Here is a 27,559-nt window from a genome sequence, read left to right as displayed (position 1 = left end):
CCACGAGTCAACACACCCGGTGGCCGCGCCTGACCTCCCCGGAATTAGCTACGGCAGGGACAGGGGCAGGCGACACTGCTTTAATGACGAAAGAATAAACATAGCTGACGCGATGTTTACCCCAGCCCGGCCTTTGTCTACGCACGCTACTAACGCAGCAAAACATACACTCTATTTATTATTTATACATCGAGAGAGTTCCCTCCGTGTTTGTTCTCTGTAGTGGAATGCTCCCCTCCCCCTCCACGGCCGTTCCGTTATGGAACGTCAGCTCGTGCATAACCCGCCATTTTGTTGGAATCTCGATACTTAAATATCCGTTAGCACAACAAAACTAAGATACACGGCTACTACGGAACGCGGTCCACTCAAGCTCGGGCGCGTTCTCGAGGGTCTGGTTGAGTTATTTGTTATTTTTCAATGTTGACTTTAGACGTGAGGACGGACCTGTCGATGGGAACTGGCTGTGAGGCTGTGAGGTGACGGCTGAAGGCGAGAGTTAATGAGCGGGCCCGTCGGCGGGCGTCGCTTATAGCACTCTGTCGAGGCTCGGACGCCCTCGTGTTGAGTAGTTTCTTTTCAATCTCCTTGTGCATAATGCTCCGTGTTTCCTTGCACGCACTTGCACTCTTCAGAGGAGCACCATTCAATTATTTGTTTTACTTTTAAATGACTTGTTTTAGACGGTTTACGAGATTTTTTGGGTTTTCAGAAATGATGGATTAGTGGTGAGAGGATGCAACGCTTATTTAGCTGATCATACAAATTAAGCTGGTGGTAATGGAATTATTCCAATGCCTCCATAATTTGACGGAAAGTAACGAAGTAGGTAAATGAAAAAAGTTTGAAAATGAAAAAAAGAAATATGACAATGAATAAATGAAAAAATGTTTGAAAAATTGAGAAAATATTTTAGCACTAGGTTCCCTCTGCCTACCCTGCTACATACATACAGCCGCCCGGGATACAGTTTGAAGCTAAAAAAGGAAAAAAAAACAAATAAAATGTACCTACAATTAAAATTCCTACAAAGTGTAACCCTTATTAATTTAAACCTATGACCACCCACCGGCTGTCATCTCGAACAATACCACTCAATTTTGGCACTAGAGAACTTCAAAATCATTTACACCCATCAAGCACGTATTAACAAAGAGCATAAGACAGAAAATGCACTAAGATGCAGTGGAAGTATGTGGAAGTATGGAGGAGCTCGTATTCTTAGCGTAGGTGTTCCGTTCCCGTGAACCATGACTTGCTATATCTGGTACAATTACGACAAATAAAGACCCTCTCGTGTTTGTTTAACTCTTCATTTGGGGCCGTGATTTTTTTAAACAGTGACTATTCATTTAATAATATAATGTTGTGTCTATATTGTTTTTTTTTATTTTTAAAAGTCTCACACCTCACACCGTGCAGTGCAGTTTTTAGGGACCTTCTGTGATGGGTGGTAGAACTGCATTTTTTTAGCTTCATGCTGGAAATGGGAACCTAATGTTAAGACAACTAAGACACTTCCGTTCCCCATTTTCCGCCGAATTCTAGAGCCATGGCGTGTCGAGTTGACAGAAACTGACATCTAAATTCTGCATTTTAAATTTACTATAGATTTTTTTATTGTAGATTATAATCTTTCTTTTTTATTCTATTCACACATTAAATAAACGTCTAATTTGCTACATAAATAGAGATTTCGTAGGCTAAATTTGCTAACAAAGGCTAGAAGGGAACAGAATACCCGACCGACGCGACGCTGTACAAACACGCGGACGGACGCTGACAACCGATCAATGCTCATCATTTACTTAGTAACTTATCAAAATAAAGCACTAAAACCCAACCACAATCACATTTACACGAGATATGAACAATTTTAAACTTTATTTTTAGAGTAATATGTGTTAAAATGAATTGAAAACAATTTGATTATTTTAATAGGACGTGAGTTAACGCGACAAATATGTATGTATGGACGTCAAAAAAGATTTACGGCATGTTTTTACAGGTGGACTTATATCAGAATTTATAAAATGTCACCTGGACATGGCGATTTCTTTTATAATAATTCCACCAATTTATGCATAAAATTAAGAGAGATATTAGTGAGTAGTCACTCCGCTTTTCAGTTTCGACGATGAAACCCCATATAAAATTTGGAGAAATAAAACTGGTCAATCATATTATAGACAGGTAAGTGGAATTCGTAACCACTATCAATTACTATTGCTTATGGACCGACGATCTGGTCAAGAAAGTGGGAAGGGAAGGGGGAAGCCGCGGGAAGCCGACGGCAGCGTGCAGGCCCGATCGTCATGGAGATCAATGTTCTTTAGTGTGCGAAATATCGCTGTAACGATGATTGTCTTTTGTTAGTTTATAGTTTTATTAAAAACTTATTTTTAGCTTCTCGCTGTATCCCGCACATAGCAGAGTAAGTAAAGGGAACCTGGGAACCAATTGTTAAGATACTTCCGTTCCCCATTTTCCGCTAAATTCTGGAGACATTGCGAGTACAGCGACTAAACTCAACACCTCAATATATACCTACTTATATGAAATTCATCCAAAATCAACATCAAAAGTAATATTATCCAAAAGCCAGTGTAGCACAAGCTTTACGTAGGTACCATACAACAGTATAACATAGATATAATTTATATAATAGCATAGTAGCTACATAACTAGCGAGGTATCGTTATACGGACGACCGCCCACTCCGCTGTGCCGAACCCTCCCCTGCCCGCCGACCGTGAACTATAAATCTCCAATCAAATATTTACTTGGCAATTCACAAAATTAATATTTATTTAACAAACGATGATTAAATCGACTTAACGTTTATTAACTAGCTAGCTGGCTGTGTTTTCATTAAACAAACGTTATATGTTTGTTTTGAACAACGAACACTAATTGTAAACATGGTTTTTGAAATGTCTTGTTTTTATTAGGTTTTAATGTAAATTGTGATTAATTATATTTTAATAAGAAACGGTTTATAGATATAATTTGTTAGAAATATAGAGACTAGAAGACCAGAATACCTAGACCTGGTAGTTTATATAACAAGGAATAGTGTACGATATATTCTAAATAGCCGACATATTTCTTATAGCAGGTACAGTGGGTTACAATGAAATGACAAGTCATAGGTTACCCTAAAGCCTTTTTGTACATATAAATGGACTATCCAATATAAATAGAATAGTTCAATTCGTCCAAGAAGATTCTGCCAAATAAAGCTTTATAATATTAAGTATAGACTGATCGAGATATATTTATGTTGTAATTCCATTTAGGAAAACAAATTTTCATTAATTACTTTCATATAGCACGTAGATATATTTTTTTAGAATCTCTTAGATAAAAAGAATATCTAGAGATTAAAGCAAAAAAACGATCCTACGCAAATACGGCAACTGTACTTACTATTGAAAGCAGCTCTCAAAGTAAAACATAATAGGCTATACCTGCCGCACAAAGAAGTCAGGTGCGTCATTCGCTTAGATAGCTAATCCTATCCCACAAAGAAGGAATAACCTCATCCATTCAACAAAATATAATCTTCAATAAATGCACTTATTGGGACCATTTTCAAAGGAAACGTGCAAAATCATGCGAAAACCACGCAAATACATCAATATTTTAGCGGTTATTACACAATTATATAAGATCCTAATTATTCTTTTGATCATAAAAGACATATCAAGGTCCATTTGCAAATTTGTTTTGACATGTTGGCTGCATTGAATGGCGGTATACCGCCACGCTGTCTATGATACCATAAACATTTTTTTGCTTTTTAAAGAATTACCCAAAACGATTCTATTGCGGCGAGCCTTTGACAGGAAGTGTATAGATATCTCACGAGGATTGAGGATAGTAAAAAAAAATATAATTACAGAGAAACGATTGAAATATTAAAGGTGTTATTAAAAGGAATCATTGAAAAGCTATAACATGATAATTGGTACATCAACAGTAAATATTAAAATTGATTCAGCGATTGAATTTGCAGCTCTGTGGCAACCGCTACAGATGAAAAATAAATTTATAAACGTAATAAAGTCATCAAAATTGCAAATGGCAGTGCACTCGATGTCCAGCCACTGAACGAACAACGATTTGACAAGGCATCATTGCTATTGTTTAAAACGAACCATTATCTCATTGCCTCCATTACACCCGCATGCGCCGCATCCGGCGGGCGACAGACTATATCGAGTCGTGACATAGACAAAGGAGGGATTGCTCGCAGTAGGTCTTTGTCTTCATTTTTTGTTATTCAAAACAATGTGCACGAGTATCTAGTAGCTAAGATATTATAAATCTATGGGAACTTTTATAGATATTAAAAATCTATGGGAAGATTTTGAACAGCAGAAGCGTGGTACGTAAACAAAATTAAATGTTTATTTGTTTATGTAAGTATGTAAGTTTCTTCCGTGTTCAGAGAACTCAGGTCATATCAATCGGTTCTTCACTTTGTGAGCCATAGGGGGTTAAAACTTAGTCAGTTTTATATAACCAATCCCAGGAATACTTGATTAGATGAACGCAAAGATAGAGTTACATAATTATAGAGTAGGTACATATATCTTGAAACTACCTATATTTATATACCTAATACTTAAATTAATTTTAATTTCAATAAAATTCTACTTGAATAATATAAACAAATAAGATGTGCGCTAGATTTTTTCTTCATATATAGGTAGGTACGAGTAATATATAACACTTATTTACTCAAATAAATAAAAAATTGTTAAAAACAAATTTCATTCAATATTAAACATACAATGTAGAAATACCTATCATATTTTATTCAAAATTAAATGACTTAACACATAAAAAAATAATAAAATCAACGTAGCAATTAAAAGAATTAACTATTCCCAAAAAAAAAAAAAACAAAGCCATCCACTACCAAAATTAAACATTTAAATAACCAAACGTCCAGGTCACAAGCAATTAGCTGAAATAAAAGGAAAAGCCCGCAGAATAGGTCCTCACAGAGTATCAACAGTGGCGGTCGGAACATCGAAATTTACTTAAGTTTAATAACGAAACGCGAGCCCCGTGTTTGCTCCCAACGTCAAATACTGCAGAATATTATTCCTTGTAGCGTCAGCAGATTAAATTTTTCACGCGTTTATAACTTTCAATGTGATTGGAGAACAGAGTGTCGTAACAATGTGTTCTTTTTTTTCAAATAATAAGATGAGATTTTCTTTATAGAATTTTAGTTTCATTTAAGATATTATTATCGGTGTGAATTAATTGGTTTTTGTAGTTTTTTTTGCTGTCGCTACAGGGGCTTTATTGCAGGTTCTATTTAAAGTGAGCTCGCTTTGAATATGCAGAGCGTCGGGCGATGCGTTTAAGTTGAAGCCGGGGCCTTATTGCGATAGATTCAACGAACGGACGAACAAATGTGTGAATTTATGTTGTTACGCAGATTAGTTGGTGATGAATTATGAGAAGTTTTTTACTTGCATTTGATTTTTATTTATATTTAGTAAAATATGAGTTTTATTTTGGTTGGACTTCTACATCTTATTTTATTTTCATCTCACTCTGGTATCAAAGTAATTATGCTTTTGATTTTGTTTTATTAAGTAGGCAGAAGGGATTTGGGAACCTAGTGTTAAGGCACTCCGTTCCCATTAAAACACTTCCGTTCCTTTTCATGAGTGAGAATTGTGTTGTTTTTAAAACTTGTAAATCATATATTTTTTTATTACAAAATATTTAATTGGCCACGCAGTGCTTCCAGAATTCGGCGAAAAGTGGGGGACAGAATGAATTAATACTAGGTTTTCTATGTCTACCAAGTTATATGCAGGATACAGCGTGAAGCTGAGACAATAAACACTTTTTATCATTATCTGAGGTCATTGTAGCGCAGTTGGAAAACGTAAACGGCATGATAGGGACACTCGAGGAAATGAATACATTGAAATTGTTCGGAAATTATTCTACCTCGGCTGATAAGACGTTAACTTCCGCCTGAGTGGCGGACACACAATTTCTCATAAATTAGACAGAAACTAAAGTTTTAATTCAAGCGTCCCTGTAACTTGCGGGAGTTTTTTATTATCATCTAAAACGGTTGATAAAATTTATAAGAAAATAATCCTTATAAACCATAAAAATTGAATTTTGGTCTACCATCGTCGGTCAACGCACTCGTGCAATGCTACCGTAACGGAATATGCGTATAATCTACAGCGAGCCACGCGTCGACTGCTGGTGACAGCTGAGACCAGTGGTTTATAATGCTGTACCTACTATCCTATAGTAGTATTTATTAAGCGTGGAAGATTTAGTGTCTTATTAGAAATTATAAAAAAATATACATTATGTTATCTATCTATATATATAAAAGGACTTGTCCTCACTGACTGAGGTAAGACGCACGCACAGCCGTAACCGCTGTGCGTAGAAACGTGAAATTTGGACAGATGTTTACTTTCGTAATCTAGACATCCACTAAGAAGGGATTTTGAAAAATTTCAACCCTAAAGGGGCGAAATAGAGGTTGAAAGTTTGTATGGAAAAAAAATTAAATCGGCACCGATTTCTATAAAATTTGAAATGTAGATTTTTATAAGTATTTAATTGAACACGTGTTTCATCGTTTTCTAGAATTCTCCCCCTAAGGGTGCAACTAAGAGGTTGAAAGTTTGTATAATTTTTTTTTTAAATCGGCAACAATTTTTATAAAATTTGAAATTCAGACTCTTAAAAGTATTTAATTGAATATATGTTTCATGGTTTTCTTCAATTCACCCCTAAATAAGCAAGCGAAGCTGCGCGCGTCCGCTAGTCTGATAATAAAGAAATAATGATAAAGGGACATTTTGAATGAGTAAATGTGATTGTTGTGTATTTCAAATTTACTTTATAAAAAAATAATCTTAAAATGGTTTTTAATAGCGAAATATGTATGATACAGATTATGTAGAGACTAGAGAGTATCTGTGGACATAGTCATAGTTGGATTTAATCGGACAAAAGTGGAATATTTTTGATTAGAAAAAAATCGATTGAATTTTAAGTATTATTGCGCTTATTTATTCTCAATAATAATATGTTGGCAATAACAACCTACAACCATCTAGATATTAATTTAGTAGAGCCGTTCGCCTAAATCAATATTCCTTTCTCAACGTAGCGTACCAACTACCAAAGCTGTGCTTCCTGGAGTATTGTATAGGCACAAAGGGTAACGTACCACGTACCACGTATGAGGACAACAGGTTAATCGGCTGATCGATAGAACCAATCAACCTGTGAACAAACAATGACCGGAGCAGATCGTGCGAACCAATTAATAGCACAATACACCATATTATAATCGCAGTATTAGCGCGCCCCCACGCCTCCGCCGCCATTGTCTCCGTCAAGTCAAACGTCACTCTGACGTTTGTTTTGGCGGGAACTCTAACGTCGTAAATGGTGTTGACACCCTCAAAATGGCGATTATTCATGGATGTTTGCGGCCTTTGTTGGGGTTACGCCGAGTTTATGAAATTTATATTGACACGGCCGAGATTATTGAGTCTTTGTTATGAAGGATTTGAATTTCGCTCGCGCGATGTGGGAAAATGGGTCGCGTGCCGGTGACAGATATTAATAATGGGACATTTCCAACTGCCGTGTTTGTATAAATATTTAAACTATTCGCTATATTAAGTCCGTGTTTAAATATTAAATAAAAATTACTTATCCACATTTTCGTCATAAAATTCAATAAATAAAAAATCAAAGTACATCCTTCGTGGAAGGTTCAAAGAGCAATGTTCACTAATTTGAAGACGACACTCGAAAATTCAGACAAGGGAAATATTCTTCAATATCAAAGAGACCCTCGAACCGATTTGGCGGAGCGTAAAACAAGATGGCATCTCTAACGAGCTAACCTGTACATCTTACATGTTGCCAGTGATAATAAAAGGAAGTGGGAAGTGGGAAGTAGGCAGTAGGACACGTAGCCCGAGGCGCATCGCCCTTGTTGTTTTTATTGCGGGTTGTGTCGTGGGCGGTTTGTTGTAATTGGATCGGGGCTATGGCCGCCGGCGTGGTGTCGGCGACTGTAATGTGATTTATGTTCTGTTGTCTGTTGTCTGTTGTCTGTCGCCCGCACTCTCCCCGCGGTAATAGATGTACGACAATGACGATGTGTTGATGAAGTGACGAGCTTTGTGTTTTTGTGTTGAACAAACAAACGCCCGAAGCTATGAAGGGTGATTTGAGAATATCAGTTCGAGATTGCATGTACCTAACTTTGTTTCGGGATATCTGCTTAGTTGTTGCACGAATAACAACTATCTTATATGACCTTTGAACTGAGTGGAGGAACTCAACCTCGCCCTTCGTCTACCAGAACGTGAAAGTGAAAATATTTTTATATAATCATTGCCCCGAGTAGTGATCCACATTGCGTTTACAATGTCTAACGATGTCCTCACATCTGATGATACCTTTCTATAATTTTCTATTTCATTTTTTTATTTAGATATATTTACTATTTTAACTTCACGATGCATCTTTACGGCAGGGTAGGCAGAAGAATTCCGAGAACTTAGTGTTAAGGCACTCTGTTTCCACTAAGACATTTCTATTCCCCACTTTCCGCCATATTCTTGAGCCATTTCGTGTTGAGAGGCAAAATTCAACGCCACGCCTGCCTCGTTACCAGATCGCTTGTACAGAGCAGGGTGTACGTATTACATTTCTTATATATTTATTATATTTCTACGTTAATTTAAATCTAAAAGACTCTCAAGTTACACAAATAAACACTAAATGCAAAACGTCTATTAAAATTCATTGTAAGGCATAAATCGACACGCTGTAGGTAGGTACCGGGTAGGTACCGTCACTTGACATGGAGACAAATATTCAGCATGCTTGAGCATTTACTGCATTTCAACATACTTATGTAAATATTTTGTTTAGGATACAAAATGAAGATAGGAGCGAAATCGAAGAGCAAACGTATATTCTTGAATAAATATTTTAATATTTTCTAATAAAGTAGGTATATTATGTGCCTAGGAGATATTAAGATTTGTAAGGCTGTCATGGCGTAGCGGCACAGCGTCCAATTGTAAATGTGGTAGCATTTGGAATCCCAGACTGGGGAATTAATTATTTCCATTTCACCGCTCTATTCACAAGAGAAATCACGACGTTGGGTTTTACCACTCAATGTTCAATGTCTTGAAAATTGGGCGAAAAGTGAGGACCAGAGTGTCTTAACACTAGGTTCCACCTGCCTGCCTGTTAAGCGAGATTTTTTATTTTCCAGTTTTAAATAAGCGATTATTGATAAAAGTAGTTATCTCAATGCATTACTACCCAACAACAGACATAGAAACATCAACGACTGCTATTAGCGAATTTGCCAGCGGGCTGAGTAGACCTGAACCTAGGACTGCAGATTTTGGAGGCGGGAAATAAAAAGCGGGAAAACAATAACCGTCATTAGAAGAAACGTTTAAATCAAACAATTTTGTGTTACCATTCTAAACAAAACAAAATTGAAATTAATATTTTTATAATAAATTCGATAGCCAAATTATCGGCTCTACCACCTAACATAAAAAATTAATAACTGAAAATAAAACGAAATCTCTCTTGGAGACCTGTGTCGCTACACTGTCTAACACTAGGTTCCCTCTGCCGACCTAATTATTACATGACACTTATATTTAAATAACAAAACTATTTCTAAAACCTGTTAAAAACCTAATTTTAACTAAAGGTCGTCAAAATAATTTTTCAGTAATATTTTTATAGTAAAAAAACTCACCTGCGTCGGCGTTAGGTGTATAAGGGACGCTAGATGCTCTCTCTCCGGCGCCGAAAGGTACTTCTGCTGCTTGAACCGTCGCTCCAATTCGTATACCTTTGGACAAATTAGTCTTTAAATTTGTGGGCTATCTTCAGTATAGATATGTAAAAATATATAAGATATATATATGAGATATGTAAAAAAATCATTCTCCCAAGTGGTAATTGAACCCACGACCATCGAGCCAAGGTGATATTTGTTACACTTCGACAGAATGCCAGGAAATTGTATCTTTACAGCAGATATGTAAAAATAAGCATGTACTTAGGTAGTGATTGAAAATATAATATTTATATCAAGTTCCAGGATTTTTTTGAAAAATACAATTTAATTAAAAAAAATTAAGAAAAATCAAATTAAAATATGTTTTTTTAATATAATGTAATTAATTTCAACAAATACAAAGGTTCGATGTAACTCAAAGTGAAAATTAATGAATTTGTGTACACCTCGCATATTGACTTTACTTCGCGTTTAATTAATAATTTACAGAATCAATTATTATCGGCGGTATTTGAATTACAAAAAGCCTTGACTACCTAGTGGTGTTCTTGGATTGTTTCCGGCTAACTGCGATCGTAGGTTCGACTTCTTAGAAAATAATGAGTAGGGTATCAAAAATTGATTAAAGATCAATTATCTATATATTAATACTAGCGGTCCGCTCGCGGTTTCACCCGCGTGACCTATGTTATTATTAATTTCTGTCTCCATGGCTACGTCCTAGTGACGTCTATGCAAAATTTGAGACTCCTAGCATTTGTAGTAACGAAGTTTCATACAAACTTTCAACCCCAAAAACAACCCCTTAGAAGTCGAATATTACAAATTCCCGTCGTAGCGAGCACCTACGTCCTATAAGTAACTCCTATGCAAAATTTGAGATTCCTAGCACATGTAGTTTCTGAGATTTCGTGATGAGTGAGTGACCTTTCGATTTTATATATATAGATTACATTGAACTATATAAATCGCACTTAGAAACATAAATTATCGTTTCCTTGACATTTAATACATGCAGAGGCCGTCGTGACGCAAGGGCCTCAAGGTTTCGCCTGAAAGTGGGGAACGGAGTGTTTTTACACTAGGTTTCCAGGCTCAAATTCAATTTAAAATATTCTTTATTGAATTAAACTATTGTAAGCTCTTTTGAATTGTCGATTGAACATATAATCAAAAGCTTCCGACCAAGCAAAACCGACTCGGAAATTCAACGGTTGCTCTTTTCAATGTCAATGGTATAATTTAATTATTAGGTACATGAACTAAATAAATAAATATTTCATTTTCTCCAGTGGGAAAAGTATTATTGTCACTATTAATTAAGTGTGAACTTGATAAGAACTGATTTTAAATAAAAATCTGCCTTTGTTTCTTGCGCCAGTTCTTATCACTTATCAGTGAACTAGTAAAAATTATTAAATTATTTGAGGTTCAAAACATAAAACATGGAGCGTGAAAACTTCTTATTTGCAATAAAATTACTTGACTTTAGTGCTCTACCCTATTTTTATTATGCAAGGACCTTGCATACAATATACCTATCTACCTCTATACCTAAATACCTAAAGACTTATGTATACCTATCTATATATATATATATATATATATATATATATAAAATCGAAAGGTCACTCACTCATCACGAAATCTCAGAAATTACATGTGCTAGGTAGGAATCTCAAATTTTGCATAGGAGTTATTTATAGGACGTAGGTGCTCGCTAAGACGGGAATTTGCAATATTCGACTTCTAAGGGATTGTTTTTGGGGTTAAAAGTTTGTATGAAATTTCGTTACTACAAATGCTAGAAGTCTCAAATTTTGCATGGATGTCACTTATAGGACGTAGATACTCATGGAGACAGAAATTAATAATAAAGTAGTTCACGCGGGTGAAGCCGCGAGCGGGCCGCTAGTATATCTATATAGATTAGACCGAAGTGAACAACACTATTTCACACAAGCGTACATTATGAGATCCAGATAAATCGATTCTTTCTACCGTTTCAACTTATACGAGTTTTCTAGAGGGTTCAACTTGACCTTGATAAAGGCCTTGATTAGTTTTAAGAGTCATCTACTAATAATAAAACTTACTGTGTATGCTAAGGTACTTTATTCTATAATAAAATTCAAATTAAGTATTAATACTATTTGGAGATCGCTGATAGGAAATTAAATTCAATCCATCCTCCGAATGGGATTCGAACCCACAATCGTTGTGTTTACAGTCAAGCCATGTGTCGTGACGGCCTCTGATGCTAGCATTTTATTATTATAAAAACAATAAATTTGTATATTGTAATATCAATATTGTTGTTATAATACCAATTCAACTATAATGCTTGTTTCAGAGAGTGATTGATAGAGTTCGTTCGTTAATAATAAATTAATATATACGAGTATATTGTCATATAATACTTATATACAGGATATTTTCTATATGTTATTAACATAATAAGCTTCTATATAAGTTGGTTCGTATTTGTGATAGGCGTTTATAGTTATACTAAATGGTTTTTTAATGTACCTAATAACAAGGGCTCTTCACAAATGGTCAAATAAAATTAGATAGAATTGGCGGCAATCAAACGAAGCTTAAGAATTTAAACCCTTCAATAGATATTTATCTCTAAGTATCTTTTTTTACTTTATCTACGCAAACTGGTTTTTGACGCTAACAAAGAGTCAATAACGTTAGAGCTGAACCTTACTTATATACCTAGAGGTATAAGCAACATTATAACAACTGGACTACGACGGTGATCTGCTATATGAGTTGGTTTGTATTTGTGATAGGCCTATAAAATTTTTAGATTCATTTCTTCTCCGATCTTCTTTTTCTTGCTAAGTTATTTGATCGGAACATAGAGAAATTATCGCATCTTTCTTTTTAATCAATAGCCACTATTGAGGGCGCCAGGGCGCAGTTTAGCAACGTCTGACCGTAAACGCAAGTGTTGTCGGTTCGATCTTATTCATTCAGGGGAAAGCGGCGTTGAGTTCCGCCACTCAACACATAATATTTTTAAAATGAAGCAGAACGGTATGTTTTAGGAATAAGTGCCGACGCTGTTTTAAAGGGCACAGCGTGGAGCTGTTTTATTTAGGTAGGCATATAATATATTTTTGACCGCTACCGTTGAACTGAACGCTATGGTCTTGGGATTCTGTTTGACTAGGACGATGCATATATTTAAATATTTTTTACTACATTTCTATTTATTTCATCTAAATGTTTTATCAGTTATACAACGATTAACTAAAAATATAATTCAGGATGCAATGTCAAAAAATGGAGACACATACACATATCTCTAATCCAAAACCAGCAAAATAAAAAGAAATGAAAAAAGATAAAAACAAGAAGGTTGCAAATTAAAACATTTGACATTTACGAGACAACCACCACATAATATATTTCTAAGAAGTGTCCTCAAAACATTATACCATTATGAATATATAACACAACTTTATACAATATACACGCAATTAAACATTCCGCGTTACCTGACGCCAGATTACGTTAACACAGCTATTTAATTTCGAGGGGACTTCCCTCTGCCCCTCCCACATCCGGGGGAGGCCCCGCCCCCGGGCCCCGGGGTGATATGCCGAGTTCGCTTCATGTAATTAATTCTATTCCCTGAAAATCTCCCCTCGTCGCACACATGGCAACACCTATCTTTTGTTCGGTGAAGGTATTGTTTTTAAATGTTTCACGACGTATTATCGTAGGTGTGCGCGAGTTTTTAACCTATGACATGGAACAAAAGTTGTTCAGGCTTCAGTGTATACCTATAGAGGTAGGTTAGGTACCTAAGGTAGCTTGTGATTTTTAACCGTTGCTAAGAAGTGAGGTTATGTTAAGTTCCTTTTTCCAATTAAAATGTCAAAATATTAAAAAAAAATGTATATTTACAATTTTGCTTTTACTTTTTATACAATAATATAATATATCATTTCATTATATAACTATATAAGTATAACTTTTAAAGATACCTAGGTATACAGAAAATGCTACAGTATATACCAATTTTGTTACACCAAACAAAAAAATTGTACCCTATCAATTATGTGCGAGAACAGTTAAAACTAACTATATGGACTTAATAACTACCCTCTACCCTCGGCAATAAAAATCGCGTTAGTAGCGATCAAAACTCCCCTCCTGGTATAAAGCGCGCCATAAACCGCACGACCGTACCTTCATTGTTGCTGATTTTTTACTACTAAATTAATATTTTTATATATGGCGACATTTATTATATGTTTTTTTTTTTGGTTATGATTCAAATTAAATTTCTAATTTAAATCTTTAATATAAAGTAAAGTAGAGAAACCCTCTTATGGGTATTCTGTTTTGCGGAGTGAATAGAGAGAACCTGGTGACCTAGTGACCAACGCACGATATATCAATGCTTAGTAAAACGCAAATAATTTTATTATAATCATTTCTCTCTGTAGATAAGAGCGGCATATTCAGATACTCTAACAAAGCGAAATTCGAAAATATTTTTATCATATTTTTATATAGACAGTCGCTGAGAATAAAACATGATCGAAGATAACAAAAGAATATATTATAATTATATTTAATTTTGACTATTAACAATTAAATATAACATAATATATCGTAAGTGAATGCATTAAACTCAGCCAGGTAAGGTCCCCTACAAAATTTATTTGTAAAATGATCGTCAAACAGCGCTCCCCCGTCTGAAGGGTTGGCAAATAAACCGGAGAGTCCGCACAGTGCGAAATGAACAAAAGTTTTGCCGAATTCGAGAACGTGATACGAATATATTAATAAAATCGATTTTATAACTTTTTCATGTGCATTTTATAACTTTTGCATGTGCGCAGTTTATATATATAGGTACATTATGAATTGTGAATTCTATACGATTTTTTAGGATAATTTACCTACATATTCTTTTATTATTCAGACTTCCCTTTTTTTTTTTTTTTTTTTTTCGGACTTGACTTTAATGCTGTTAGCCTTACTGGCCTTTACAGCGACACCGGGTGGGTAGGGAAGAGGGTACTCTGTCCCTGAAAATATGCAGGCACTGTGTGGCTGCCTGTGGGGAAAAATTGTGGGGCAGACTTCCCGCATTTTACTTCACTTTAGGGTCCCTTTTCCTCTTCTATTAGGGTACGCAAGGTAGGGTAAAATTGAGATTCAAGTCATCACTTTCTGACACGCTAAAGTAAAACTAATTAATCTTAAAAAATGTTGATATTTAAACTTACTTGTGCTTGTGTGAACAGAACCCGTCGTTTGCGTCTCTGCGCTAGAGGGAACTGCATGGGTTTCGCGTCGGGGCCAGCGCACGCAGCCAGACCGCCCATATTGTTGACGTGGCCCATGCCACCCGACGTTGACGTCATTAGCCTGGAAACTAAAATTATGGTTTAGTCTTGCTATAGTTTTATAGGTACCCAAAGTTAGAAAGATAGATGGACTTTAGACAAAAAAGGGAGTATTTTACTTGTGAGAGAGACCCTATATGGTATTTCCCCACACCACTTAACTAACTTAGTAAAGTAAAATTTTAAAGCAAACTTTATTGCTACTACTTACCTACTTCTTTCTTTTTAGTATTCTACCTACTACTTTTGTTCTGTTGATAAATAATGGCTCTATATCCGAAATTGTAACATTTGTATAGAAAATTGACAGAAAAAGAACATAAAGGATCTCAATTAATTTAATTTTAAAAATTAATAGTACCTAATTCTAAATGCTTATTAAAACATGGTGTGGAATCCATTAACGACGCTATGTTTCATATACTAGTAAAGTATATTTTAACACATTAAGTAACATGAGGTCAGTTGAACTACATTTGTACTTAGAATTAATAAACTAATTATTAAAATCAGTATGTCCAATTACGTCTTACTCATATAAATTATTGACTATACGTACTTAAGAGACTTCAGAAATACTTTATTACCCATGACCCTTTCGACAATTTATTAATTTAAAAGAAATTGATGTAAGCCGAATACGTTTATTATTTTCATAAGACAATTGTTCTGATTAAAAGCAACGGCACGTGACATCATCAAGTCCACGTCATTATTAATGGAACCGAAACATTTTGCTTTGCTTAAATTCAAAAATAATTATTTTAAAAAACGTCTGCCTTTAAAACCTATTCTCCATTCTCCGCGAATAAGACAATGAACGTATAATTTAACTGCATAAAAATGTAGCATCACTTAATGTTATAATTACATTGTCACAAACCTACCTCCCTATTATCATTGGTAGAAAAAAAATTAATAACAGCGTTGAAATTAAACTCCTCGCGCTGGCAACATTAAGTGCGCCGCCATGCTTGCATCCGCTAATGACACTAGACGTTCCCGCGAAACGCGGTTTTATTTTAGTTACTTTTCACAGATAAAAAATTGTGGTTTGTTTACTCTATGCGTATATTATCTGTATGATGCGTATTGCGTGCTGACATGTACGACGATCATAAAGAGGGTTAAAAGTGCTTATTTTTATTGTATTCTTTTTGTATGATGATGCAGTTCTCAAATACCACTCGCTCTACATTTTTAAGTAGATACTATTTGTAACTAATACACCTTTAAGTTTAATTAAGTGAGGATTGTTAAGTGTTAAGTAGAATTATCTCAAAAGTTTCTTACAATTGATTAAAAAGGAAACAAGGAAATATTTAACAAAGGTAGTGCTTATTAGAAACTTTGGGTACACCTATCTCTATAGGTAAATATGATATATAGGTACACCTACATATGGTGTTTACTTACTATGGATAAAGATAAAACTTTTCTAAATGACGTGTGCAAACAGACAAATCGAAATCTTGCATTATTTTATTGTAACGTCGGCAGTCGCGAGCGCACGGCAATATTCCACACATTATGCTCCATCGAATTCACCGCTCATTCTATTTACACAACACTCCAGCATCCAAAAGGGTCTTTCAATAAAATATAACTCCCCATTCTGTCTTACGTTGCCATTGTCCGACCTCCGTGTGTTTTGGCTGCATTATACGATATCGTTGCTTTGCATCGACAAAAAAAAATTAAGCTGGTCTATGCTCGTTCAGAACTCCTTTGTGGAAATGTCAATGAGCCACCGGACATTTTGTTATCGCGTTTTAAATCTTTATGATGGAGTTCTAATTGAAATGTTTAGTTGTTAGCGTTTATAGTTATACTAAATGGTTTTTTAATGTAATAACAAGGGCTCTTCACAAATGGTCAAATAAAATTAGATAGAATTGGCGGCAATCAAACGAAGCTTAAGAATTTAAGCCCTTCAATAGATATCTATCTCTAAGTATCTTTTTTATCTTTATCTACGCAAACTGGTTTTTGACGCTCACAAAGAGTCAACAACGATAGAGGTGAACCTTGCTTAAGCAACATTATAACAACTGGTCCACGACGGTGCTCTAATTAGATTTAAATTAAATAGATTAAATAGATTATATTAAGAAATTAACACTAAAACACATCACAACAAGATTTTATAAATCATAAATTAATAAACTTTAATAAAACCTAATCTAGACAATTTAAAATTATCTACGTAAAAGCTAATATTCTTCTAAGTGTTGGTTCGAAGCATGAAATTTGCTATATCAATAGTTTGGGTTTTGCCTATTCCAAGATTACAGCCCCTCCGAGTGCGTTTGATGACCGCTCAACTGGCGTGAAATTGAGGCGCGAGGGTCACTCACAGCTGACGGTCCTGGACGTAATTAACTGGTTGAGAATTTTTAATGGAACCTATTGATTCGATTTTGTATGGAAAGATATAAAAAGTTGATGATTCTAATAAAATATTACATAATATTTATTTCCCCGAGTGGAAATCAAAGCCACAAGCATCGCGCTTACTCATCTGAGTATATATTATTTTTTATTTTATATAAAAAAAACAATTTGTACGGATGTGAAATATTCCTAAAAATAAAGTTGTAACGCCGACGGAGTGCAGTTGAGTTTGTAGAGCAATATTTTGAGTGCGCGATAGAGGCAGTTTTACTCATATTTTTACACATGAATGTGTCTTTGCTTAAAAACGTGACGTTTGGTTCTACCATTTAATAATGTCATTAATAGGTAGGAAGCCTAAAATGGATTTGCCGCCCTTTGCCTCATTACCAGAACGAGGAATTGAAATTATAACACAAACGTTGCGCTTACATTTGTATGATTGCCTTGCGCCATCAGAGCGTGGTATTTTATTAGATTTTACCGGATTATGTCGCAAAACATTCTGACTCGAAATTGACCGGTTTTTTTTACTTTCACGATGCGATTTCTTGCGTAGACGGTAGAAGAGAGAACTTAGTGTCAAGACAGTGTGTTCTCCGCTTACCGCCCCGATTCAAGACATTGCTGTTGAGTGCAGTAAGCTTTATCTTGCGAAAGCAGTTAAATGAAAATAGTTTATAGCCTTGAGCAGGGATTGAACTCACAATCCGCGTGTTTGCAGGCAGACGCAGGTCCACTGCGCTACAACGGTATCGATATTACCTAATATTTATGTATATATATAATGCACAGTTAGCTACGGTCCAACATCGTAGCAAGATCATGGTGATCGCCTGAACTAATATTTACACTCATCTAATGGATTCGCGAGACCCCCATGCTTTACGCGCGTTCTAAACTTACTTATATGAAATTTTAAATTGAGAAAAATGGAAGAATTTATTTATTGTTTTTTATTTACAAAAACTTTTTACCATAGGTATTTATAATACCTACTAGGATTTTTCAAAACGTCCCTTTTAGGTGTTTTTTTTGGATTCACGTGAACTATTTATTGTTAAACAAAAAAAACTGTGTTTTAGGATGTTCTGAACCTCAGAAGGAAAAACCGGAAGGCTCGGTCTACTCGCACTTGACCCGATTATTTTTAATAATAAAATATAAACTAATAATAAATACATCACGGATTTTTTGGTATGTCCACTTTTTTTCTTTATTTTATAAAAATATATGAAAACAAGAGTTACGGCTTGTTATTCTGTAAGAAATAGAACTAAACGGTTGATAAAATAATATGTTATAGGATATAATATGCGTTAAGATTTAACCTGTCTAACTGATTACGCTATGATTAATCTCCACTCAAGGAACTAAGAAACATTTCAATTATTTTCATTTTTCGATACTGTTGGGAGTTGAAACAAAACGCGGCTCTAAATTCCGCCTGTCAATGTACAATGTCTCCGATTTGAGCAGAAAATGAAAATTTTAACCCCAGAATCTCACTCAATCTCTCTCACCAAATAATTTAAACAAATACCAAAAAAAAAATACAAAACGCTGAGCACAAATGACTAAATATCCCAAAAATAACAGTTGCCATATAAAAAAAATCATGTCACCCAATAATATTTATCTAGCGAATGCGTTCCGATCAAACGCTATCACCCCGCCGCTGCGACGGGGGAGGCTGACACACAATACTGCTATTATTTCCCGTGTTTATTCACGCACAATTTGCCAACTCAGTTTGTTCAGTGTGGCTACATTCTATGGACACATCGCATAGAATTTCACATTCTATTTTAATACGATTAAAAATTTTATGTTAAAATTATTGGTAGGCCAAAATAAATATTTGTTCTCGTTTAGGTATTTATTAATTGAAATGTTTTGTTGATGAAATCGTAAAAATAATGATCGGTTGTAGTTAAATTTGTATTGGAGCTTCGAGCATTTGAGTAGGACTCTTATTAAAATAGTAATTATTATCGTGTATCATATATAAAGAATGTTAAATTATAGATTTATTGAATGTTTTTGTTTTATTACATAAACATTACTCGTTAAACATTAATTTGTTACCGAAATGGATTTCTATACCTATATTTTTAACAAAATTAAAATAACTAATAAATATCGAATATATCCCGCAATAACATAAGTTTCGAAAGTCCACAAATTAAATGCAACAAAACATGAAAGTGTATTAGGAAATGGAACGGCAAACACCGTCGGGTATTCCCCCAGCCCAACAGAAAGGAAGACAAACTATCTGCTGCCCCTGACGTCCACACTCTGGACCACTTGCATTAGACGCGCTACACCCGACTAAGTGTGTCAGAAGTCCCTCGCCAATTTTAATTTCCACTGACCGTGCCTTTGACGTTTCCAACGCAGCCGCAGGTATCGTTCACATGATTAATGATTTTTTTTCTCTCTCTCATAAAAACACGATACGATAACATCGCCCATTAAAACGTGAAAGCTGAAATGTTTTAGGTAAAAAATATTTTCAAGCTTTCGTTTCGATTCGACGTGCATTCGATGTTATTTCGAGGTACGTTTATTAATCTGTTTGTTTGTTTCGTTGGAATTTTGTTGCTGGATCTGTGTGTTGTTTTTGTTTTTTTTTTTAATTCTTTTTTATCATTGCGGTCTTTGTTCGCGGCGCAGTTGGTATGAGCTTGACAGACTGCAATATTTGTGAATCGCAATCAAATTTTGTTGAAAATAAAATATTCATTATAAAGATGTCTAAACTTGGTCGTTTTTACAAAATGCGGCAAATAATTCCATCTATCTAATTCCAGCTGCATATCTCAAAAAAAACTGATGATATATTAAGAAACTAACACCTCATTGAAAAAAAATCGGAGAATATTGACACATAACGCAATCTACGTCAAATTTATAACGAGGTGTCATTTTGAAATTCGATACAGAACGCTTCAAGTATTTATTATTTATCTATCCATAAATATTTCACCTTGCATTCGTATACTGAATTTTAGTCAGCCGCCGCTGCACGGTATTTGCGGACGTGAGACCTCTTGTTTACACAGCCAAGACTCTAGTGGTGGACAAACAGAGGACCGATCGTCCGGAATTGCTTATTTTGTCTACCTACAACTAACTCCCTTTCACTGTACAGGTACGGGTACCGCAGGGCAGTACGCTTCGACCACTGTTTTTTTCTAGTGTCATAATTTGATATACGGTATTCGAGTGCATGTTTTTGTGTTAAACTAAAGTTTACCGTTTTAATCTTCTTAGTTAATCTTTGAGTATGATTGCATGTGCATTTACACGGTTACTTAATTTGTTAAGGTTGCATTAATGTTTGCTCTTTTTTTATCTTTAAACGTTTTCCGCATTTTGTAGTGCAATTAAAGAGATCGTATTAATATTTTTTGATACATTTAAAGTCTAGAAGACATCCTAGTGCGGTACAAACTTTGGGGCTTTAAACACAAGGCTGTCAGGTTCGATTCCCGCTCGATGGAATTAATAATTTCAATTTCCTTACCCTGGTAATAAGACAAAACGCAGGAATTAGTTCTATCACTCAACAGCGGGATACAACGTGACGCTTAAAACCGATTGAACTTTCTGGTATAAAGTTAGGCACATCATACGTGCGTCATAAAGATTTTTACGCATGCATGATATTTAAAATGTAATTAATTTCTTATACTTAATTAAAATCAATTTAAACACAATTCAATTAATTAATCTACACTCTCAACCTAATCTTATATTATATGCTATAGAATGAAAATACAATGCTCACAAGGAGAACCAAAGACAATAGCTAGTTAAAAAGTTTTTTTTTAAAATTCTAACGTAAACTCAGCGTGCTCCGAGAACAGAGTTCAAGAGACAACGGCTCATTAATGAGCGATGTGCAAACAATAACATCTTTAAGTTCAAGCACCACTGCCTACTGATCGTACACGTACAGTGTACACAGTGTGTTAAATAATAATAATTTTTAATGATTTTTTTTAAAATTTGGTTTGGCGTATAATTTTATTCTGTATTTCGACGCTTTGACGAGTTTAGAAATGTTATAGAAACTATTATATCTTTGTTTTAGATTCTATTTACAAAAGTATTTGTAAAATGTATTATAATTTAAAAGACAATCGAAATACCATTATAATTAAAATTAAAGATAACTTTATATAGAAATTCCATTTTAGATAAAAACTGAATGTAGCATAGGTATACTATATTACGTAGAATCTTTTTTTATTTGTTTATTTTCTACGCCAACGACAAGAGATTTTTGAAATTGATACGGAACACTCGGTGTGCTCCGACTCGCACTTGACCCTAAAAAATTATAGACATTTACATATTTACACATTTTCACATATTTTCTCATAGGTAGGTTTAGCAATATTTTTTATTGCTATCTTTCTCCAAAAACGATTCAAAAAATCTCCACTTAAGTATTTGTTTTCTATAATAATTGTTCTCTTTTTTAATTATTATTATAAGCAAAATAATAATATTTGAAACAAAACGCTAATAATAATTCTGTGCTCTATCATTTTAACTTTCTCTATGACTCCGGTTTTGGAATTCAGATTAAGTTTCTTGATTTGTATTGTCTATTGAGTGGATGGCGGGTCAGCGCCATCTTGAATGGAGTGCACTTTCAGAATTAGTTGGCAAGGAATAATGAATTTGCCTCACGATACGGCAATCAAATGTCGATAGATGCTTTTTAAAGATGTTATTTGCTATTTTTTTGTTGTAAAGATGTCCATTTTGCGGTGGAATTGTCGAAGATTGTATCTTTAGATACTTTTATTTATTTTTCTGTGTAATATTTTTGGTTACTTTTTTTATTTTAAGATAGGTATATTATAGATTTTACGTGACAATGTTATAGTGGATGTACATAAAATTTTAGGTACCTAGAGAACACATTCACATATCTAAATATTATTCTTAGACATTAATAAAATTATTACAAAGTCAAACTATTTCTTTTGCATTTTTCATAGTCTTACGAATACTTTATAATATATCTGCTGCCACATTCCTCTAATAATGAGTCTAATAATGAACCCACACCCACATACCAAACTACCAAAAACTAGTATCATATAATAACAAATAAGGCCAGGTTCAAACGGTAGCCTCCCTCCACCCAGGGCAATGTAAACACGCCACGATCGGCTTCTTACGCACCTGTGCAACTAATGTAGCTCATATCATATTACATCGCTTAGTGAATAGTGGGCTGAAATCAATACTTGGCTATGCGTGATCAAAGTCAAGTGTGGGTTAAATGGTTTTTTTGGTATTGTTTTGAGTAATTAACTAATTACCCTACGGTTATAAGTAATTTTCCACTTAAATAAAAAAAAAGCTTTACGCTGTATCTATATCGCGGATATAGCAGGGTAAGCAGAGGGAACCTAGTTTTAATACAGTTCGTACCCCATACAACGCCCAATCCTTGAAACGCCTAGTGGGAATCGAATTTAAAATTTGCCTCACGATTAAAAATATTAATAAAGATATTTTTTCATTTAATTTTAACATTTAGCGCATTTGGGAAGTTTATGACTTTAAGAACATGGCTATTAATTAATTGGGGGCTCAAAACTTGAGGAGAGGTTTACCTACCTATATATAAAATATTTCTTTATCAAGGTCTAACTCAACAAATCGACACGCAATTTCTCTATAATGGGTAGGATATCAAGATGAGAATATTTTTTTGTTGACCTACTAAGCATGGAATTCCTATAGGTAGGTAGTTGGTTTAGGTGATGAATGAAAATTGTAAAAAATGTATCATAGAGATCGTAGATTTTTTGGATTTTTTGTATAAAATGTCTTAATCAGGCTAATGGAGGCCGTCGTAGCGTCGCTGAACAGTGTCTTACGTATAAACGCAAACGCGGCGGCTGTGGGTTCGATTCCCACTCAAAGGATTAAAATAATTTCATTTCCTCGCTCTGATAACAAGACATAGCAAAACGTTATATAGCAACAAGCAAATAGGACAATGCGCGGGGAACGGAGTGTATTAACATTACGTTCCTTTTACCTACCCTGCTCGTGAACTAAAAACGAAATGAAACTACAGTAAATATCTTAAACACCAAAAGAATATCGCAAATAGTTATCTAAGTAAAACATTAACTTTATATTTTAAAAGGCAAATCGCACAAACGTGCCGGATTATGCAGCACAGTGTAAAGTTACTAAGCGTCGCCGACGGCGGAGAGGCACGCCGCGCGCCGCCCCCGCCGCCGCCGTCGCACGCATGCACTGCTTTTTTACGTTTAATGTTTAAGGCTAATGGTGTTGACTCATCAAGCCTAATCTTGTAATTTGAGATATTTATTTTTATATATGAATCTTTATTTTATTTGAATGTACGTAGCTACTGGATTTAAATGTGTGGTAAATTTTTGAAAACATTTTTTGGACGTCTCGTCGCGTAATTGAGAAAAGTTGTTTTAAATTATTTGTTAAAGATATTTTGATGATTTTATAAACTAATATTGTAAACACTTTTTTATTCTACCAATTTTATTGTTTCTTTTATTTATTTTGATACCATCTTGGCGTGCGACACTATATACTATGTACAATCAAACATTATATTCGAACTCAGAGCTTTTTCAGTCAAACGAAGTTAATTTCAAAGTATAAATATATAGATAGTAATAGTTGTAGATGATCGAATTCATTCAGCCCAATTATTAATTATCATTTAGGATAATTTTTGAAAAATAAAATTGAAAATAATTTAAATCATAAACTAAAGAGCTTTTAACATTAACTCCGAAATATCATCCGTTTTAAATGAATGAAGTATCTAATAAGGAAGATTAAAGAGCAACATGTATATGAAACCTCATTTCAGGAATTAACTAATAACATGGCTACGTTACTAGTTTCACGACTCTTTAATTGTAATAGGCGAGCTTGATGCGCGCGCATTTATTGACGCGGACCGCCATTTTGAGTGGGAGTGGAGAAATTACTCGCTATTTTATATGTTTACAATTTGCTTTCTTATAGTTTTATAGTCTGTAGCTATAATATATATTTACATATTATGACTACAGACTATAAAACTACAGAAATATAAAACATAATATGACTTATAAAGCCTACGAAATAAGAAAGCTTTTTTTTTTACAAATGTAAACTTTAATTATACTAAATAAATAACGTATTTGTATAATACTTTAAAAATGATTGGAAAATATTTTATTGTGATTTGAATTAACGTATTTGATATATACTTATGTATCCGCCTCTTATAATAAATAACATTGCGTAATACTGTGTATGTAGGTATGTAGTGATTGAATCGGACTTAAAATGAATGAAGGCTTTGTTATGAGCTCCTAACGTAGTCATTATTTATATTGAAGAGATAAGTCTAACCCAATTAAAACTTTAACAATTAGGCTACCACCACCATTTCTAATATCACATTTAAGTATAATATAATATTAAAATATTAATAAATATAATAAAACCGCCGACTCACTGGCAAACCTGGGGTCGTTCGAGGCTGGGTACCAGCTAGCGCCTCGCATGTCACCATAGTGGGGCAGATCCGCCGGGGCGCAGCCGTATCCTTGGACCGGCGCGCCGCCGTACAACGGCACCGCGTAGGGGTTAGCTGCCATGCCGCAAGAGGCAGCAGGCCCGAGAGGTGAGTTTATACTGCTCCCCGAGGAATTTGACCTGGAATGAAGTAATCTGTGAGAAATTGTCTTTTAGATCTATATAAATAGTATCTTAAATACTCAAGTTTCGTATTAAAACGTGGTGTTACTTAAACGTCACTAGTTTTGTAATATTTTACTAAATTTTTGAACACGATGTTTTGAACTTTACAGTGGTTTACAAAAGTAGAGCACATTGGGTGTGACTTGTTTTCTCTTGAGAAGAGTTGAAGTTTTTTCTAGATAAATAAAAAAAATAATTGTATATAGATTTTTTTTACTTTTATAGAGTCTATTGTAATTAACTTTCGATACATGTTATAATAATTGCAATCTATTTAATTGTTTTATTTTTGCGGTACACTTCTGTAATTAATATCTACTTGAACCAGAACCAGTATTAAAGTTTACATTATATTTATTGTGAGTCAATTAAATTAATTAAGAGTATGAATAGGTAAAAACTCTTAGAGTAAATTTAAATCATCATACTGTCAAGCAAAGATAAAGTCAAATGAATTTATTGACTAACCAAATATTTAATAAGTAGGTGCATCCGCTTCAAAATATAAGTAAGTAATTTATGAAATAAAACCTCCCATTCATGATGTAAAAAAAATAATTACCGTTTGTCAGTATTATATTTGTGAATAACTGTGACCCAAATCTGCCACACGCATTACCGTTACTGTCATGGCGCCAGCTCGTCACTTCCGAACAAAGCCCAGCTTATCTGCCTAATCCCTATTTACACAATTTAATCTTCTACCCTATCTCGATTCCAGTCAAATGTTTTCCTAAATAATTCTCACACGATTTTAGGCTCTACGTATCGCTACATAGAATTTTTCCGAACTGTGAAACGCCCCACGCCATTTTGTTTGGTTTGACAAATTGAGTTTTGACAGGGCGGGAAATTATGACGTTTAGTTTGGCCCGTGTTAATTGGTGATAATTTAGTTAGGAACTGCCTTGTTTTCTTTTAATTGTACGTGGTTTTAGCGATGTTGTAATTTAATTAGGTATTTAATTAAGAACATATACCTACTTAATTGAAAAATGACTTAAGTAATTAAAATAAACTGAATAGATATAAAATGATATTAAGTTGCCCATTACATCATATCTAATATTGGAGAAAAACAATAAGCTCTATAAATTATTCATGTAAGTATACTAGATACCTAAGTCTTTTGTCTAAATGCTTATTCTTAATTAAAGAAAATAAATATAAATGGAGGGTAAAATTTTTTTTGTTGGCTTACTGAACTTGAACATTATTTTTTATTATACTAACTTAATTATAGAGTTAATATAATATGGAATGTATATTAATGTAAAAAAGAATTAATCAAGTCAAGTGGTATTTTTTATATTTTGCCATAATTACCTCTATAAACCTACGTATATACACACATCATACATACATTAGTGCAGTTCTTACTTTATGGCGTTTCGAGCGAAGCGTAGCACTTCGTTATATGTAGGTATATCGAAAGTTTTAACTGATAGACTTTTTATAAACATGACAAGTTAGTTATAGTATCAACAGAAGTTGTATAATTTATTACCTACAATGATTCTTTTGCATATACAGGGTGGAATTGTCAGCACCACTTTAAATGAAACCACAGTTTTAACTACTCTATAAAAGCCTAATATAATTCGGAAAAAAAATAATTCCCAAAAATGAAAAAGTTATTTTTTCAAACAAAATAAATAATAAAATTATCATTTTAAAATAAAACGCCATTTGTATAGTATAACATAGGCACGCACACACTTGCCTGTCAAATCGGAAACGTCGCACACGTATGTGTGCGTCACACGAAATACAGGTATGGATAAAAATCGTGAAATGAAAAAAAAATCCTACGTCCAAACTGTTGAGGTACCTTGATTAATTTCTTAGGTGTGGGTTTGAAATATATTACCCTATATGCAGTTTCAATTAAAGAAGCGCAGCCTCTTCCACCCTGTATAATAAGTGAAAACACATTTTATAATCAATAAAATTTAATATGACTACAAATTCAAAAAACGTCTTGTAATGAAACCTAAAATAGTCATTATATAGATTTTTCCGCTATAATATATAAACTAAGTATATAAAATAACATATATTGAAATAAAATTAAGCCTTTATATAAGATGGAGCCGCAATATTTTCAAAACCACCAATTTTTGTTTGCCCAAATGTAAATTGA

The 27,559-nt window shown here is 34.1% G+C and overlaps 1 protein-coding gene across 2 annotated transcripts in view; it reads right to left on the bottom strand.

The window, feature by feature from the left end:
• LOC146537056 (homeobox protein Nkx-2.4-like) overlaps positions 1–27,559 on the bottom strand; it is a 36,702-nt gene that overhangs the window by 5,161 nt on the left and 3,982 nt on the right. For both annotated transcript variants that reach the window (XM_085189572.1, XM_085189573.1), the window contains exons 2-4: positions 25,172–25,371; positions 15,121–15,269; positions 9,821–9,916 (exon numbers count right to left, since the gene is read on the bottom strand). In XM_085189572.1, coding sequence (XP_085045698.1) covers positions 9,821–9,916; positions 15,121–15,269; positions 25,172–25,371 — 445 coding nt within the window. The remainder of the gene's footprint in view (positions 1–9,820; positions 9,917–15,120; positions 15,270–25,171; positions 25,372–27,559) is intronic.

This window comes from Heliconius melpomene, chromosome 8 (assembly GCF_056956725.1).
Source record: "Heliconius melpomene rosina isolate 202511_hmr_F chromosome 8, ASM5695672v1, whole genome shotgun sequence".
NCBI lineage: Eukaryota > Metazoa > Arthropoda > Insecta > Lepidoptera > Nymphalidae > Heliconius > Heliconius melpomene.
This window is presented reverse-complemented; position numbering and strand designations above follow the sequence as displayed.